Source organism: Panthera tigris, chromosome A2 (assembly GCF_018350195.1).
Source record: "Panthera tigris isolate Pti1 chromosome A2, P.tigris_Pti1_mat1.1, whole genome shotgun sequence".
NCBI lineage: Eukaryota > Metazoa > Chordata > Mammalia > Carnivora > Felidae > Panthera > Panthera tigris.
The window spans coordinates 4,581,622-4,598,534 of NC_056661.1; the positions used below are offsets into that span (position 1 = coordinate 4,581,622).

General features: G+C 50.5%; 1 protein-coding gene across 4 annotated transcripts in view; it reads right to left on the reverse strand.

The window, feature by feature from the left end:
* The window catches only part of MLLT1 (MLLT1 super elongation complex subunit), a 67,793-nt gene that overhangs the window by 39,355 nt on the left and 11,525 nt on the right, over positions 1 to 16,913 (reverse strand). For all 4 annotated transcript variants that reach the window (XM_042977934.1, XM_042977936.1, XM_042977935.1 and 1 more), the window contains exon 3: positions 11,864 to 11,946. In XM_042977934.1, coding sequence (XP_042833868.1) covers positions 11,864 to 11,946 — 83 coding nt within the window. The remainder of the gene's footprint in view (positions 1 to 11,863; positions 11,947 to 16,913) is intronic.

The following is a 16,913-nucleotide window of genomic DNA, read 5'->3' on the forward strand; positions in this document are numbered from 1 at the left end:
GGTCTCATGACTGCCTGTATATCTCACCAACAGTTAATGTCGAACTGAACGATAAGCACCAGAGAAATCTTGCGAAAGTAGTTTTGCAGGTAGAAAGTCGAAGAAAACACTTATGACCTAACACTCCCTGTACGTCCCCTCCCCCTGAGCACTGAGCGACAACCACAGCTTCCCACAACAAAAGCGCGGCTCTGTCGGCCCACGGCTCCTACCCCGGGGCGACTTGCATAAACTTACTAAGTTGCACCTACAGCATCTCAAGAATCCTTTCTTGGCTGTTGCACTCGACGACCTCGCCACAGTACAGCTGTTGTGGAAGACAGCATGGTGTTTCCTCAAAATATTAAAAATAGATTTACCATGTGTCAGTAATTGCGCTTCTGGATATGTACCCAAAGGAACCGAAGGCAGGATCTCAAAGAGATATTTCTATACTCCTGTTCCTCGCAGCAGCATTCAGAGCAGCTAAAATGTGGAAGGACCCCAAGTGTCTGCAGATAGACAAACGGATAAGCACAATGTGGCAGGTGTATCCACACGATATAACGCTATTTAGCTGTACAAAGGAATGAGGCACGGTCACACACTGCAACGTGGATGAACCCTGAAAACACGATCCTCAGTGAAGAGAGCCAAACACCGAAGGACCAATGCTCGATGAGTCTACTTGTATGAGGAACCTACAACAGGCAAGTTCATGGACCGAAAGTAGAACAGAGGTCGCCAGGGGCCGGGAAGGGGGGAGAAGAGATCATTTCACAGAGACAGTTTTATTTGCGATGCTCAGAAAGCTCTGGAAATAGTAGTAATGGCTGCACGGCATTGTACATGTATCTCATGCCATCGAATTGTGCACTTAAAAACGGTTAGGGGCGCCCGGGTGGCTCAGTCGGTTAAGCGGCAGACTTCGGCTCAGGTCATGATCTGCAGTTCGTGAGATTGGGTCCCGCATCAGGCTCCGTGCTGACAGCTCAGAGCCTGCAGCCTGCTTCAGATTCTGTGTCTCCCTCTCTCTCAGCCCCTCCCCAGCTCACGCTCTGTCTCTCTCAAAAATAAATGTTAAAAAAATTTTTCTTAATAAAAATGGTTAAAATGGTCAATATTATTTCACAGATGCAGACACACACACACACCATAAACCAGAAAAGACAAAATCAATAAAATGGCTTCATCAAAATCAAGACCTTCTACTCTTTGCACGACGCTGGTGAAAGACTGAGAAAGCAAGCCACAGATGGAAAAATATCTGCAAATGAAAGTATCATAAAGGAACGATATCCAGAAATATAAAGAAATCCCAGAAACTCAGTAAGAAAACAGACAAGCCAACATTTATAAAAATGGCAGATGCTTTGAACAGACACCTCATTAGAGGAATGAGAAGTAAGCATATGAAAACATGCTCAATGCCTTTAGTCATTAGGGAAAAGTCTGGAACCAGATGGTTTTACTGGTAAACTCTACCAAACATTCCAAGAATTAACACTAATTCCACTCAAACTCTTCCAAAAATAGAAGAGGAAGGAATACTTCCTAACATATTCTATGAAGCCAGCATTACTCTGATACCAAAGACAGACAAAGACACCACAAGAAAACTATAGACCAAAATTCCTTGTGAATATAAAATCCTCAAAGGAGTTTCCACTAGCACACAGTGTCACATTTAAAAGATTATACACATAAACCAAACGGTTTTTATCCCAGGAATGCAAGGGCAGTTTAATGTCAGAAAACCAATCAAAATGTAATATGCCATATTAATAAAACAAAGGAAAAAAACAACAACCCCACATCATTATCTCAGCAGAGACAGAAAAAGTGTTGGAAAAAATGTAATGTCCTTTCATGATGAAAACACTCAGTAAATTAGGAATAGAAGGGGACTTCCTAAACCCGGAAAGGACATTTATGAAAAACCCACCACTAACAGCATAGTCAACAGCAAAAGACTGGAAACTTACTCATAAGTGTTAAAACGTAAGATCAGGAACAAGGTAAGGATGACCACTTTCATCATTACTTTCAACACTGTAATGGCAAGTCCTAGTCAGAGCAACAAGGCAAGAAAAAGGGGAAAAAAGGAGGTAGGTTTCCAAATGAGAAAGGAAGAAGTAAAATTATCTCTGTCTGTTGATCTCTTACACACAGAAAATCCCAAAGAAGCCACACACACACACAAGGATAAACAGATTCAGTAAAGTTGCAGGGTACAAGATCAACACACAAAAATCAGTTGTTTCTATATACCATCGATAAACAATCCAAAAAGAAAATTAGGAAAACAACTCCACTGGCGACAGTATATGCAAAAGCATAAAATACCTAGGAATAAATTCGACCAAGAAGGTAAAGGACCGTATACGGAAAAGTGCAAAACATGGCTAAAAGAAATGAAAAAAAATCTAATTAAATGGAAAGGTTTCCCATATTCATCATTTGGAAGACTTAATAACATTAAAAAAAAAAAAAAAAGGTAACACCTCCAAAGTGACTTACAGATTCAATGCACTCCTTCTCAAAATTCTCGTGGTCTTTTTTACAAAAATGGAAAGCCAGGTATCAAATTCATATAGAACCGCAGAAGCCCCAAATAACGAAAACCACGTTAAAAAATAAGCAAACAAGAGGAGCCTGGGTGGCTCAGATGGTTAAGTGTCTGACTTCACATCATAGTTCGTAGGTTTAAGCCCCGTGTCAGGCTCTGTGCTGACAGCATAGAGCCTGGAGCCCGCTACGGATTCTGTCTCCCTCGCTCTCTTCCCCTCCCCTTCTTGTGCTCAGTCTTTCAAAAAAAAAAAAAAAAAAAAAAAAGTTGAAAAATTTTTGAAAATAAACAAACCCCCCACAGAGTTCGAGGACTGTCATTTCCTAATGTCAAAACTTCCCACAAAGCTACAACAATCCAAACCGAATGGCACCAGTAGAAGGACACAAAAACCAATGAAGTACAAGTGAGAGTCCAGAAAGAAACCCAAACACCTACGGCTGCGATAACTCAACAGTCTCTTAGACAAATGGTGCTAGGACAAATGAATAATCACATTCAAAAGAAAGAATTGGACCCGGCCTCATGGCATATACAGAAATTGACTCGAATCAACTGTCTAGATGTAAGATGTAAAACTATACACGTAATATAAGTACGCATAGGGATAAACCTTCACAACCTCAGATTTGGCAATGGAGTCTGAGATTTTTTTAACAATTTTTAATGTTCATTTATTTTTGAGAGAGACAGAGTGCAAGTGGGGGAGGGGCAGAGAGAGAGGGAGACACAGGATCCGAAGCAGGCTCCAGGCTCTGAGCTGTCAGCACAGAGCTCGACGCGGGGCTCGAACTCACGGACCGCGAGATCATGACCTGAGCTGAAGTCGGATGCCTAACCGACTGAGCCAACCAGGCGCCCCTGGAGTCTGAGATTTTGTACTCTGTGAGTAACAAATAAAAATAGATTAATTTGAACTTCATAAAAACCAAAACCTTTTACACATAAAAGGACATTATCAGAATATGATAAAACAACGTACGGGATGGGAGAAAAGATTTGTAAATCATATATCTAGTAAGGGTTTACCATGCAGAACATATGAAGAACTCTTACAACTCCACAGCAAAAACACAGACAATCCAATTAAAAAATGGACAAAGGATGTATATAGACATTTCTCTAAATAACATATACAAATGGCCAATAAGCACATGAGATGTTCAACATCACTGGTCTTTAAGGAAATGCAAATCAAAACCTCAATGAGATACCATCTCATACCCACTAGGAAAGCTATAATAAAAAAAATTGGGGGCCACTTGGGTGCCTCAGTTGGTTGAGCATCTGACTCTTGATTTTGGCTCAGGTCATGATCTCACAGTTCACGGGATCGAGCCCTGCGTTAGGCTCCGCACTGTCAGCACGGAGCCTGCTTGGGATTCTCTCTCTCCCTCTCTCTCTGCACACACACCCTCTCTCTGAAAATAAACATTAAAAAAAAAAACGTTTTTAATGGAAACTAACAAGCATTGATGAGGGTGTGGAAAATAAGAGCCCCCATACATTGCTGGTGGGAATATAAAATGGGGCGGCCAACGTAGCAAACGGTTTGGCAGTTCCTCATGAAAGTTAAAGGCAGAATTACCACGTGACCCAGCAATTCCACTCCTAGGTACACACCCAGAGGAAATCAAAACTGGAACTCAAACATGTACATGTACAAGGATGCTCACAGCAGCATGAGTCACAGTAGTGAGCAAGTGGGAACAGCCCAAATGTCTACCGACAGATGAACGAATAAACAAATTACAGGACAGCTGACCTTCACTGTTCATGCGTTCCATATTTATGAATCTGGCCACTCACTATAATGTATTTATACACCGAAAGTCACCACTCGTGGCTTTCGCATTCATTCACAGACACGCACAGAGTGGTGAAAAGTTTTGAGTTGCGAGTTTCCTGACGCACTTGTTCTCAGCTGATGCAGAGCAAGGTGAGGCTCTGCCTTCTGGGCTCAGCTGTCAGGGTGCAAACAGGTATCCTTCTTGTGGTATATTTAGCGCCATGGTTTTCGCATCTTTGTGCTCTCTGTTGGCGATTTTACTATCTGAAAGAGCCCCAAGCATGATGCCGAAGTGCGGTGCCGGGCCTAAGCACAGGAAGGCTGGGACGTGCCTTACAAAGAAAATACATTCGTTAGATGAAGCTTGGCTCAGGCAGTTGGCGGAGTTCAATGTTAATGAATCCACGGTGTACGTGAAATAAGGTGCATGCAGACACCACACCCAACACAAGGCTATGTGTCAATCAGTTGGTGAACGTGTTGCGACCACAGGCTTCAGGCACCCAACCCTATATTCCCCTCCCCCTTCCAACACTGCTCCGTTTTCCCTAATTCGATTGGGGGTGACCTTACAGAACACAACCATTGAGAAAACGAAAATGAACTGTACACCCACAGGCTGGACTGTTATCCAGTCATAACAAGGAATGAAGCATGGACATACGACAACATGGACGAACCTCAAAAACGTAACACTAACCAAAAGAAGCCAGAAATGAGAGGACGCTTATTACAGGATTTCTTTCATATGAAGTGGCTGGAATGGGTAAACCCAGCGAAGAGAAAGCAGGTTAGAGAAGGGGAGAATGAGGAGATGAAAAGTTGGGATTAACTGTATGTGAATTTCACCTCAAAAAATTTTTTTTTGGGGGGCACCTGGGTGGCTCAGTCGGTTGAGCATCCGACTTCGGCTCAGGTCATGATCTCGCAGTCCGTGAGTTCGATCCCAGCGGCGGGTTCTGTGCTCACAGCTCAGAGCCCGGAGCCTGCTTCAGATTCTGTGTCTCCCTCCCTCTCTCTCTGCCCCTTCCCCGCTCATGCCCTGTCTCTCTCTGTCTGTCAAAATTGAATAAACGTTAAAAAAAAAATTAACCACAACAAAAACAAATTTTCTTTGACAAACGTGGTATCACATTTGGTCTTTGTTCCTGGCACAGATCTCCAAAACCCTTGGAATGTCCTGAGTGACAGAGGCATCTTTGATTCTCATGAGACAACTCTTGGTGGCCCCTAGACGGGGTTGGCTGGATGGGGCTGGTTACCAGAAAGGCCAAGCCTTGATTAGACACTTGGATCTTTCAGCCCCACCCCAATCTCCAGAGAAGGGTGAGGGGCCGAAGGCTGAGTTAGTCACAAACGGCCAATGATGTTAATCAATCATGCCTGCATGCTGAAACCTCCATAAAAACCCATAACCAATGGGGTTTGGAAAGCACAGGAGGTGCCAGGAGGGTGGCGCGTCCTGGGAGGGCAAGGAAACCCTGCGCCCCCACCCTATACACCTCTTCCAGCTGGCTGTTCCTGAATTGTATCCCTTACAATAAGCTGGCAACAGTCAGTAAAACAGTTTATCAGAGTTTTCTGAGCCGTTCTAGCAAATCATGGAACCTGAGGAGGGGCGTCATGGGCACCCGCCAGTCTGAAGTATGGGAGACGGATGCTTCAACTGGCATTTGGAGTGGGGGCAGTCCCACGGGACCAAGTCCTTAACCTGGGGGCCTCTACGAGCTCAGAGTAGGTAGCGTCACAGTTGAATCGAACTGCAGGACACCCAACCGGTGTCCGGAGAATCGGAGCTGGAGAAGCGGTGTTGGAAAGGACCACTGTCGTTTGGGTCAGAAGTGGCGTTAGTAAAAATGCTCAACAGTGCAGAGATCTCACTTTTGCGCTAAGACAAACCTCCCCACCTCGCCCACCCCACGGCACCATTTTTTCCCCTTTCGGGAAAGGAGTGCTTTATCTGCGAAAGAACACACCGCTAACAGGTCAAACAGCATGTGGCCTCGCCTGAGTGCCAGTGCCAAACCCCACATAAAGTAGAACGCCTTCACTTCACCGACAACGCCATACATTCGGGGTCACGCGTGGCTAAAACCCCTCACGCTTACACAAGAAAGTGTCCTGTGCCTGACAAAGTGCCCTTCCCTCAATCGCCATCTTTCTTCATCTCTGGACCGGTGACTCCCTCCGGGCGGGTGGGTCTCAGAGGCTGCTTTCTCAACCCGCCTTTCTTACACAGATCAACCAGAAGGCGAGGACACCACCTCACCAGCGGCAGTAACGACGCGCACTTGGAAATGCTCGGCGTGTGCTGGGCGCTGGGCCGAGCACTTGCCTTCCATCTCCGAATCTCCCTACCAGCCCTGAGAGGCAGGCACAACTAGGAGCCCCATCGAGCGGACGGAGAAACTGAGGCCCAGGGAGGGGACCTGTCCACTCCCCCTCTGCTTGCTATCTCAAAGATCAACTCACCACACCTGCAGCTGAGGAGGAACCAAACGCAACCCTTGCCTACATCAGGGCGGAAAAGCCATCAGGACACCCGCTCACAACCACCCTGCTTCAACCAGTACTCCGAACCTACGGGAGCTCCTTTCAGGGTTAACCGGCGTCTACTTTCCCACAACCGTCTGATCTTCACAAAGCTACTAAAGCAGAGACCTATGTTCGGATATCTGCAGAACACAATACATAAAACCCTGTCCCCGTCGCACAGATGTAAGCAACCAGCGGGATTTGTGAACAGTGGACATCCTAGGTCATGCCTGTCTTGGGTATTTATGCAACGCGTGTACATCCATGATCACAGGCTTGCTGGCTCAATCCCAGCTCTGCCAATTACCGCGTGGCCTTCACCACATGACTGCGTACCCAGGAGCCCCTTCATCCAGAGACTGGGGCGGCGATGACCTTCCTCCGTGACCCATCTGGAGACTCAGGAAGTACCTGCTGTGCAGAGCACCTGGCCCAGGGCGCACGCCTCAGGGGACCTGTAACTGGGCTTGTCCCCAGGCCCCTCCCACAGTGGGCCTCGATTCCTGGGTTTTCTCAGTGCAGGGCTGCCCTCTAGAGCTCTGGGGACAAAACCTCCTCCAGGAACAGAGGAGACCAGCATCCGTCCTGAGCAGAACAAGCTGCACTTCTAACAGGCTCACAGCGGCCCTTCTGCCCCGGGCACACAAGCCTCTGCAGGAATTGGTCAGACGAGGAACCCCTAGGAACAGGACCTTCCCTTTTTTTTTTTTTTTTTTTTTAACAGAAAAAACTAGCCGCACAAAAACGGAGTTCAAAGGAAAACACGAGCCCAAACTTGAAAAACCTACTATACCTATAATGAGAGAATCATACCGTAAGTAAATCATACCTCAAGGAACCGGACTCGAACAAAAACTCTTAACCTGAAACCAGAGGCTGCCCTGGCTTGCTGGAGGCCCAGGGGCAGTGAGCTGCACATGTGCGCCCTCTAAAGGGGCATCTGGGGACGTGGCGACATGCAGGGCGGGGCAAAGGAACTGGGAATGGACGCTCCAGGAGCCGGGGTCCCGCCCCGCCCTTGTAAGACACACGGGAGCACGCGCACACACACACCCGCCCACCCCAAATAAGAAAGCCTAGGGATCCCGAAAGAGCACGCGGGGATGCAGGACACCCTCAGAGAGGTCCTCTCTGCTTCCTCAATGCCCCGATGTAGCCGAGGGTGCTGTGCCCGGGAGGGACAAGTCCTGTGGCCACAGGGTCACCGGGAATACCTCGGGGAACCCAGTCCAGGAAGTCTGGACGCAAGGCTCACTTGAGATACGTGAGCTCAAGGCTCGTGTACCACGAGATACGGCAGAGGCAGTGACCCACAGGGCGGACCTCTCTGTGGCCCTTATGCGGGTGGGCAGGTCGCACCTGCTCAGTCTGGGTTTCGGAGCACCTGGGGCTTCGGCTTGGGGCCGGCCTAGGTCTCCCCCACTGTGCCGCATGAGGCTGAGAAGCAGGGCTGAACAAAAGCACCAACCCTGCTCTGCCCTGCCCCAACACCCCCAGACATGCAGCCAGCCCCACAAAGCCACCTGCTGAGCCAGGGCACTGCAAAGGCCAGGCACTTGATCCTCCCTCCGAGCGCTCCCTAGCTGCCCTCCCATACGTGGTCTGACATTCCACAAATGCAGGGTGACCACTCGGCCTGGAGGGACTCTCTGGAATGCAGTCCTTACGCAGACCAAAACGTCAGAAGGGACAGATGTGGCTCTTCTCTGGGACAAGTGTTCTTAAATGATCTCCTGCCGTTCTGCCGTGAACTTCACGCAATCCCCAGTGGTGGACGTGCCAGAGGGGAGAAAACACTGGGTCATCTCGGCTCTGCACCAACCTCCTGTGCAAGCTGCAACACAAGACACCCTCTCCGGGCCTCAGAGTCCTCAATGGTCTCGAGGGAGACAAAGGGGTCTGACTGCAGCCTCAAAACCGGAAAAAAAAATGCTTCTGAGAGAAACAACCCAAGCGTCCGTCGATGGGTGAATGGGTCAAGAAAACACAGGGTGTGTGCGCGCACGTGGATACACACACACACACACACACACACACACACACACACACACACAGAGCAATGTTATTTGGGTTTAAAGAGGAAGGAAATCCTTCATGGATGAACCTGGAGAGAGTATGTGAAGCGAAATAAGCCAGACAGGGAAAGACAAATCCCACACGGTATCACTTGTATGTGGAACCTGAAAAGACGAGGAAATCATAGGAACAGAGTAGAAAGTAGTTATCAGGGGCTGGGGGGCGGGGAGTGGGGAGATGGTCGATCAAAGGGTACAGACGTTCAATTGTAAGATGAACAGGGTCCGGGGACCTGGGTGTGATGCGGTGACGAAGGCTGACAACGCCAGCATTAGCTCAAATTTGCTAAGAGTAGAACTTAAAAGTTCTCACTCCAAAAAAAAACAGAGCATGTAAGGTGACGAATGTGTTAAGTCAACGGGGAAAATCTTCTCACAACTGTGCGGATGCCAAATCATCACGTGGTGCACTCAAATGTCTTACAATTTCATTCGTCAGTTATACCTCAGTGAAGCTGAAGAAAAGAAAGTGCTTCTGGGTCCCGCAGTAATCGGCAGCCCCAGGGAGCAGTCCTTGCGTGGGACCGTGGGCTAGCGCAGCTCCCGGTGAGGGCAGGAAGCAGCCGAGAGCCCGGTGGGGGAGACAGTGAGGGCTGGGGTCACAAATGCTGAGCAACCACCCCTCCTCCAGGGGGCGAGCCACTGGGGAAGGCTCCACTCGGCTCACCAAGAAGCTGGAACAGATCTGGATGGCCCTTGCGGCCCCTCCCAGCTGCCAAACCTTCTCTGGGGCTGCGTGGGTACCGAGCAGTGTCCCCACACCCGGCAGGAGAGGCCTGGGGCAGCGAAGGGCGCTAACAGAGGCGGCAAAAGCCACCACAGGAGAAGTGCCAGCTGAGGCACAAGCACCACGCACCCCTGTCTCTCGCCAACGTTTGTCTCTCGCCAAGAAAACCTGGAGAGCAGCAAGGGTCCCCGGGCCAGGGGAGAGAGCTCCGCGAGCCAGTGCCACTGACACAGCAACGTACAGCCTCTGGGTGGGACCCCCTCCCCCGGGCCAAGCCCCAGCCTCCTGGCAGAACCTTGGGGGCACTGGCAGGCTGAGCGGGCACCACCAGGGTGCAGGTGGCTGCAAACACAGCTCCCGGTAAGGAGGGGAGGGTGTGCGTGTCAGGGACCAGATAGCAGACAGGTCAGTTTCAGGGAACACAAAAGCCTTGCTGGACGGTGGGACCCCAGACTGCTTCTGAACCTCAAAGGAACTAATCCGCGCAACCCAGAGATTTAACTGGCCACGGGGCTCCCATACCACCCACCCTGCAGAATAACCAGTGTGCACAAATGCCAAGAGCTTTCTGCAGATGGACGCAGTCTCCCCAGCCAGTCAGCGGGCGGCTATCATCATCCCCTACACACAGGCTTCCCCCAGGGAGCTGAGAGGCCAACGACACCTGCCCAGAGACTCACCCTGGCATCAGTCCCCGCCCCTTCTCCACACTCCCGGAGCAGCGAGAGGCCTCCTGACGCACGACGTCGGAAGACCGCCCTGCGGCTTGCTGCACGGCCCAGCCAGAGCCGGGTGGCATCGCGCCCCTATCCCCTGCCTCAGCCCCTGCTGAACAGACACGGAGCCTCTGCCCATGCAGACAGGCTGGCCTCTTCTCTCTAGAGTGGCCGGTCACCGGGCCTCTCGGGTCTTGATTCCCTGAAAGCCTCAGGACGACCCAGGCTACTATGACCGGGGCCCAGGAGGGCCCGCAGCCCAGTCCCACCGAGTCACGCCCGCTGAAATGGCACTTGGCTCCTGGCAGGCCAGCACACCTGAGCACCGTTCCCAGAGTCCTTGATGCCTGGTGGATTGCAGAACAGCCAGGTACAAGCAAGGGGCCCACTAAGCAAGTGGTGGCTTCCCAGGGAGATCTCCTTCCTGAAGGAAGGCAGAGCTGCCAGCAGCCAGTCTAGCTAAAGCTCACCATGGCCTCTTGGTGGTGCCTGTGAGGAGCAGAGGCAGGCTGCCAGGAAGGCTCTTTTTAATTACTGGGCTCAAAAAAAAAAAAAAAAAAAAAAGCTATGATCTGAATGTGTCTCCCCAAAACTCCTACGTCGAGTCCTAAGCCCCAAAGGTGACAGACTGAGGAGGTGGGACCCACCCTCACGAATGGGATGAGTGTTCTCATAAAGGAGACCCCACGGACCCCTTGTGCCATCCACATGAGGACATGGCGAGAAGTCTGGGACCCAGGAGAAGGCCCCCCCTGACCGAGTGGCCACCGTGATCTTGGACTTCCAGCCCCCAGAACGGTCAACGGTAAATTTCTGTTGTTTATGAGCCATCCAGGCTGTGATATTTAGTTACAGCAGCACAAACGGAATAAAACTATAAAAATACATACACCCATAGAAAATGGTCTAGAAAATACACATGGAGGGAAAGAAAACGACGACCCTTTACAATCCTTCCACCCAGAACACCATTTTGAACACTTCTGATCAACTTCATTCCTTTTGTCTAGAAATACCACACATAAACTTGCTTTTTTCACCCAACAATATTCAACACCTTCCTCATCCCAGCAGGTCACTGAAGCCTCCGCTAAGAGGCACCGAAAGCACATCCGCCCAGTCGCCTACCGTCGGACAGTCAGGTGACTTCGCATGCCGGCCCCTGCTCACGGCCCAGTTACCAACCCTCCAAGACCACGCACGAACTCTGGCCCCGTCACGGCATGTCACTGCCGACTCGGGGGCCGCACGCACCTTCAGGGCAGCTGAACGGGACGTGGCCCGGCCGCTCCCCAAGAAGGCCACGTGCACCTGCGCCCCCAGCCCCCGCCTCCCACGCGAGATGGACGTGCCAGCGCTCGGACTCGGGCGTCCGCTCCCAGGGCTTCCAACACCCCGCCGCGCGTGCGTCACCGGTTCCACCTCCTCTTTGGTGAACTGTGTGTCCTTGTCACTGCCGTCCCCGGATCCTACCTTGTTTTTGAAGTACACCTCGATGGGCATGATGAAGCCAGCGTAACCCGACTCTTCCACTTTGTAAGGGGGCTCCTTGCACACTAAAAAGAAAGGGGAACGCATCATCAGCTTCCCGCACATCCAAAAGCCCGGCCGCAGGCGGCGGTAAGCACGCAGCCCCTCCACACCTCCCCTCCGGGGCTCAGCCGGCCTCACGGGACTGCGGGGCTTTCCGGGAGGCCAGCTCCCCGGGGAGTGTCAAATCCCATGGAATTCGAAGCATCACAGGGCACAGGAGGAGCAGAGCGGGAGAAAGGTGACCCCATCGCGGAAGTAGAGCAGCAGAGGGGCACGGGAAGGGGCGCGACACCAGTGAGACGGAGGAGCCACTGCCGGCCACAGGCCGCTCAAGTCCAGCCGAATCAGGGCAGTGAGCGTAACGTGGGTGAGGTGCCAACCCCCTGGGGCCCCAGCATCCCAGGCAGGGCGGTGTCCACCACCTTCCGCTGCTCCCTCACACCCGTGAACCGAGGCCCAGGCGCGGGGAGATGGGAGACGGTGATGGTGGGTCTGAGCTGGGACTCTCCTGGGTTCTATTTTAGTGCTGAACAAAGGCATTCCCAAGAGACTGGACAGAGATTCGTTAACCTCGGAGGCTGAAAAGAAAAAAAAGCTGAAACTAAAAAGAACAGCAAAGTACAAGCAAAATGACCTCCAGCAATCTTACCCTCCGGAACAAGCCTCAATGTTTTGACATGCATGCTGTCATGAAAATACCGTTCTCCCGCTTTTAACAAAAACCAGCACAGTACAGGTCAAATCTCCTGGTCCTCCACCCCTCCCTCTCCAGAGGCAATCACTATTGGAAGGCAGGAAAACATCCCGTCAATCGTGAGAAAAAATTATGCACACCTCTGCCCCGGTCAGGTAATTCTTAAGTGGGCCAGAAATTGCTGGAAAAAACAGTGCATGGAAAAAAATGAAAGCGGGCTTTTTAAAATGAAAACATTGTAAGATTTTTCTCTTAAAAAAATCTCTTAAGCTCTCAAATCATCAAGTATCAGACCTCAAACATCTCATGAGTCTCACCTAACCCAAAAACTGGCCAATGGGGTAGATTTGGAACAGGCAGAGGCCATCATAGGCAGGGCAGCCTTGCATGGGACCCCGGGTTCCAAACCACAGGGGAGCAGGGGAGGGGTTCGTGGCTCAGGCCTCACGGAGAGCAGTCTGGAGCTACAAGGACAGCTGAGGGGTAAGAGCTGGCCTTGGCGCCCTCCACCCCATCCCACCCTCCCTATGAGGCCGGCTACCGTCTCCCCAGCAGTGTGCTCACTCGGCACTCTGGGTGCCAGTCCCCACTCCCCGCCGTAGGAAAAGCACATGGCTGGTAGACGAGGCTTACTCAACTGGACTGGCCTCCCCAGTGGTGTCGGGGAAGGGGGCTCCCTGAACAGTCCCAGCACATGCCACAGCGCACAGCACAGCCTCCTGGAGGCCAGCAGTAGCCCTGGCTGCCTCTGAACCCTGCACCCTGAACACTGTCACTGACACCAGGGTCTACACCTGAATCATTACTGCCACCAAACACAGCAGTGACTGCATTCATTCGTGTACTCTACACCATTTGCGTCGGGCACCGTCAGGTGCTGGGATGATGACAGAGGCCATGAGAACGTCTCTGGTCCGTCGCGGGTTACTCTGGGTGTCACCACCCTCTGTCTGACAGTTAGCCCACCTAGAAGTATGGAGCAGCCCTGCCCCCAGGACAACAGGCGGTGACCCTGGTAGCCTGGGACACTGTCACGGGTGAGCTCAGCAACAAATCTCTATTCCAGCCAGTCTCCTTCTGCTCCTCGGATGTCCTCCTGTAGGTGCTGGATGGGAAGCTCAGGTGTAGCCGACCCCAAGACACCTCTTTATCTCCCCCTTAAACCTGTATCGCCCAGCATCCACGCTCAGGACGCGAGCTGCCCACCACTCACCCAAGGCCGCACGGTCAGCCCGACTCCTCCCTCTCCCAAGGTCACCCAAGTGCTATCATGTCTGCCTCCAAAACACTCTAGAATGTACCCCACCGCCCCAGCGTCCTGCACCACTGCTCCAGCCCAGGCACCCTGCCTCTCTCACATGGGTTACCGCCAGCACACTAGCTGTTCTGCCTCGGGCTCACTCCCAGGATCTTCTGCACAGGCAGCTGTAACGATCATTCTGAAGTGTGAACCGGACCGGGTCCCCTGATGGCACCCCACTGCCCTCAGGACCAACTTCAAGCCCCTCCACGGGGCTGCAAGGTGTTTTGTCACCTCCAGCCTCACCTCTCATCAGCCTGGCCTCGGGTCCCCTAAGACCCAGCCACAGTGACCCTCTCACATCATGGATCACTTCCTTCTAATGACCTCATTTTGAAACTGGGGGGGGGGGGGGGGCACTCCCTAACCAGAAGCCTGCTGGTCAACAGAACCCACCCTGACTTACAAAGAGCTGTCAATAACAGTTCCCATCCACCTGCAGCGAAGAGCCCAAAGAAACAGGAAAAATTTGGAGACTACAGGAGAACTTGGGGAAAATTAAAAAAAAAAAAAATTTAAACCAACAAACTAGAGCCAACGTCCTTAGATCCCAGATATGCCCAACAGATAAAAACAAGACATCTAAAAAGGGACAATTAGAGAGTAGGAAAGGGCTCCTAGATGTTACAAATATACCACTTGCAATTTTATAATTCAATGGAAAGACAAAGTTGAGACTGTAGAACAAAAAGACACATTTTTAAAGGGTGAGATATAAGAAAACAATTCAGATTAAACAAATACTAATAGCAACTGATATTTATAAAGTACCTACTGTGTGCCAGGCACTATTCTTAGCACTATTCTATACATATTAGCTCATTTAATCCTTAAGAAAACCTTGTGACACAAATACAATTGTTTCTGTTCTACACAGGAAAATATTTGAGCATAGAGAAGTTAGGTAAAGAAGCATCCCAGGAAGAAGAAAGAGAAAATAGACATTGTCAAAGAAGTAGAAGAAAAGTTTTCTGAGCTAAAAATGAAGAACACCAAACATCCAACGCTAAGAACAACAAGAAGAGCCTAGAAATAATGCTATAAAAAATATTTTAAATGTTTCTAGAGAAAAGCAAACAAACAAAACAGGTCCTCTGCAATAGCATGAGACCCTGATAGCAACAGACTCCTCAGAAGACAAAGAAGCAGTACTTTAAAAGCTCTAAGTGATAGTGATTCTCAAATTAAAATATTATACCCAACCAAACTATCAGTCATGTATGACAACAGAACAGCTAGCACTTTCGAATATCCCAGGAGTCAGAGTTTATTTCCCACACACCTTTCTTTAGAAACTGTTTAAGTAATTAGTCTCTTAGGACATTACTCATTAGAAATTACTCCAGTAAAACAAGGCAAAACACCAGGTAATAAATAAATCCCTGGAAGAGAACAGTAAAATCCTGGGGTAATAGCTACAGAGGTGGCCTTGAGAGCTGCCAGTCCTCATTAAAGAAGGAAGACAAAGAGAACCAGATCGGAATATCCAGGAGGGGGAAGACACGCCACCAGATAAAGGAAGAGATGGACAGAATACAAAAAAAATGCGGCTCTTCTGATGAAGACACAAGGCAAGGGGAAAAAAGGGAGAAGCAAATTTTTCACGAAGTTACAGCCCAAACATGAGGCAAAGTAAACAGGGCTATGTTTTCACTAAGAATGATAAAAAGAACTCATCTGACCTTGACATGACCTTGAGTGGTCTCCTTGGAGTGGCCCAGGGCTCAGCGGATGAGTGGCATCCTGGCAACCCGACCAGCCTAGCAGTGAACAGACTCAATAAAGTCACGACGGTGTGTGGTTTCCAGAGTCTAGAATTAACCCCTAATCTGGGAGCAGAAGTGCCCATTTCAGTTCAACAGCCTTAACGAGGTCAAGTGTGGCTCCCAAAAGGAGGGGTATAAGGTTCAAGGGAAGACAGGGATGCTCACGTGTTTCTCTTCCCAGATACAGAGTCAGAAAGCGCTGACAAAAGCTGACAGGGCTGAAGAAGCCATTCGCTCGCTCGGTAAATAGTAAGCGCCTACGATACCTTTCAGCACCGGGGTCACGGCAGCAAACTAAAGCAAAACACAAGCCTCTGCCTTGGGGGAGGAGGGAAGGTGGAAAATACAAGTGATATGTACTCTCTGTTAAGGTGGCTAAAGAGGGGAGAAAACAGAAGAAGGCTAAGAAGCGTGTGGCCGTGTGGGTGGTTAAAGAAAGAAACCATGAGTTCGGCCCAGCAGCCAGAGCTCTTTCCAAAACGGTGACTGCAGCCCCTGCGGAGGATGCAAATGGTGAGCAGGTTGGACTCCTCACTCAAGGTCACAGGACTCACAGAGATGACCACTGAAAACGAGTCACTTACCCGCACAACATTGGAGGAGACGCTGGAGGAAGGGCGGGGGTTTGGGCTGGAGCTGGTAAGTCAGAGACAGGGCTTCGGTGTGGAAGATCAAGAAGCAAGCAGCAAACTCAACGCTACTGCTCTAAGATGCGAGGGGAGGACAAACCCAGGAAGGGCCAGAGTGCCCCCGGGAGGGGTGACAGGTGTGGGACAGTAAGGGGAACTTCGCGCCCTGCACACCTCTGTTGGGTTTGTTATGAGCACGTATTCGATTTGAAAAACACTTTTAAAGCCCATCAAGTGTAATTTCAGAGAGCCCTGCCCCAAATTCTCTTTAACCTGATCCACGTTGCGCTGACAACTGGCAAGGTGAGTTCTGTCCACACAACACACAGGGAACTGGGCGTTTATCATCTGATACATTTGATGCAGCCGCTGTGTGTGGGCATCCGTCCGTCCGCACTCGCAGGCAGACTTCGCAACCAGCACGACTCAGCTGCTGATTACACCTCTTCCCTTGATGCGCTCAGAGGGCGCACCCCGCTCATCACCCCACTTCCCAAGTTCCTGGAGCTCAGAGGCCGTGCCGCTTCCATGTGACCACAGCGGCCCCCTGGGCCTCTCCGAACCTCAGTGGACACATCTACCTTGCAGGGACTCTGGGAGG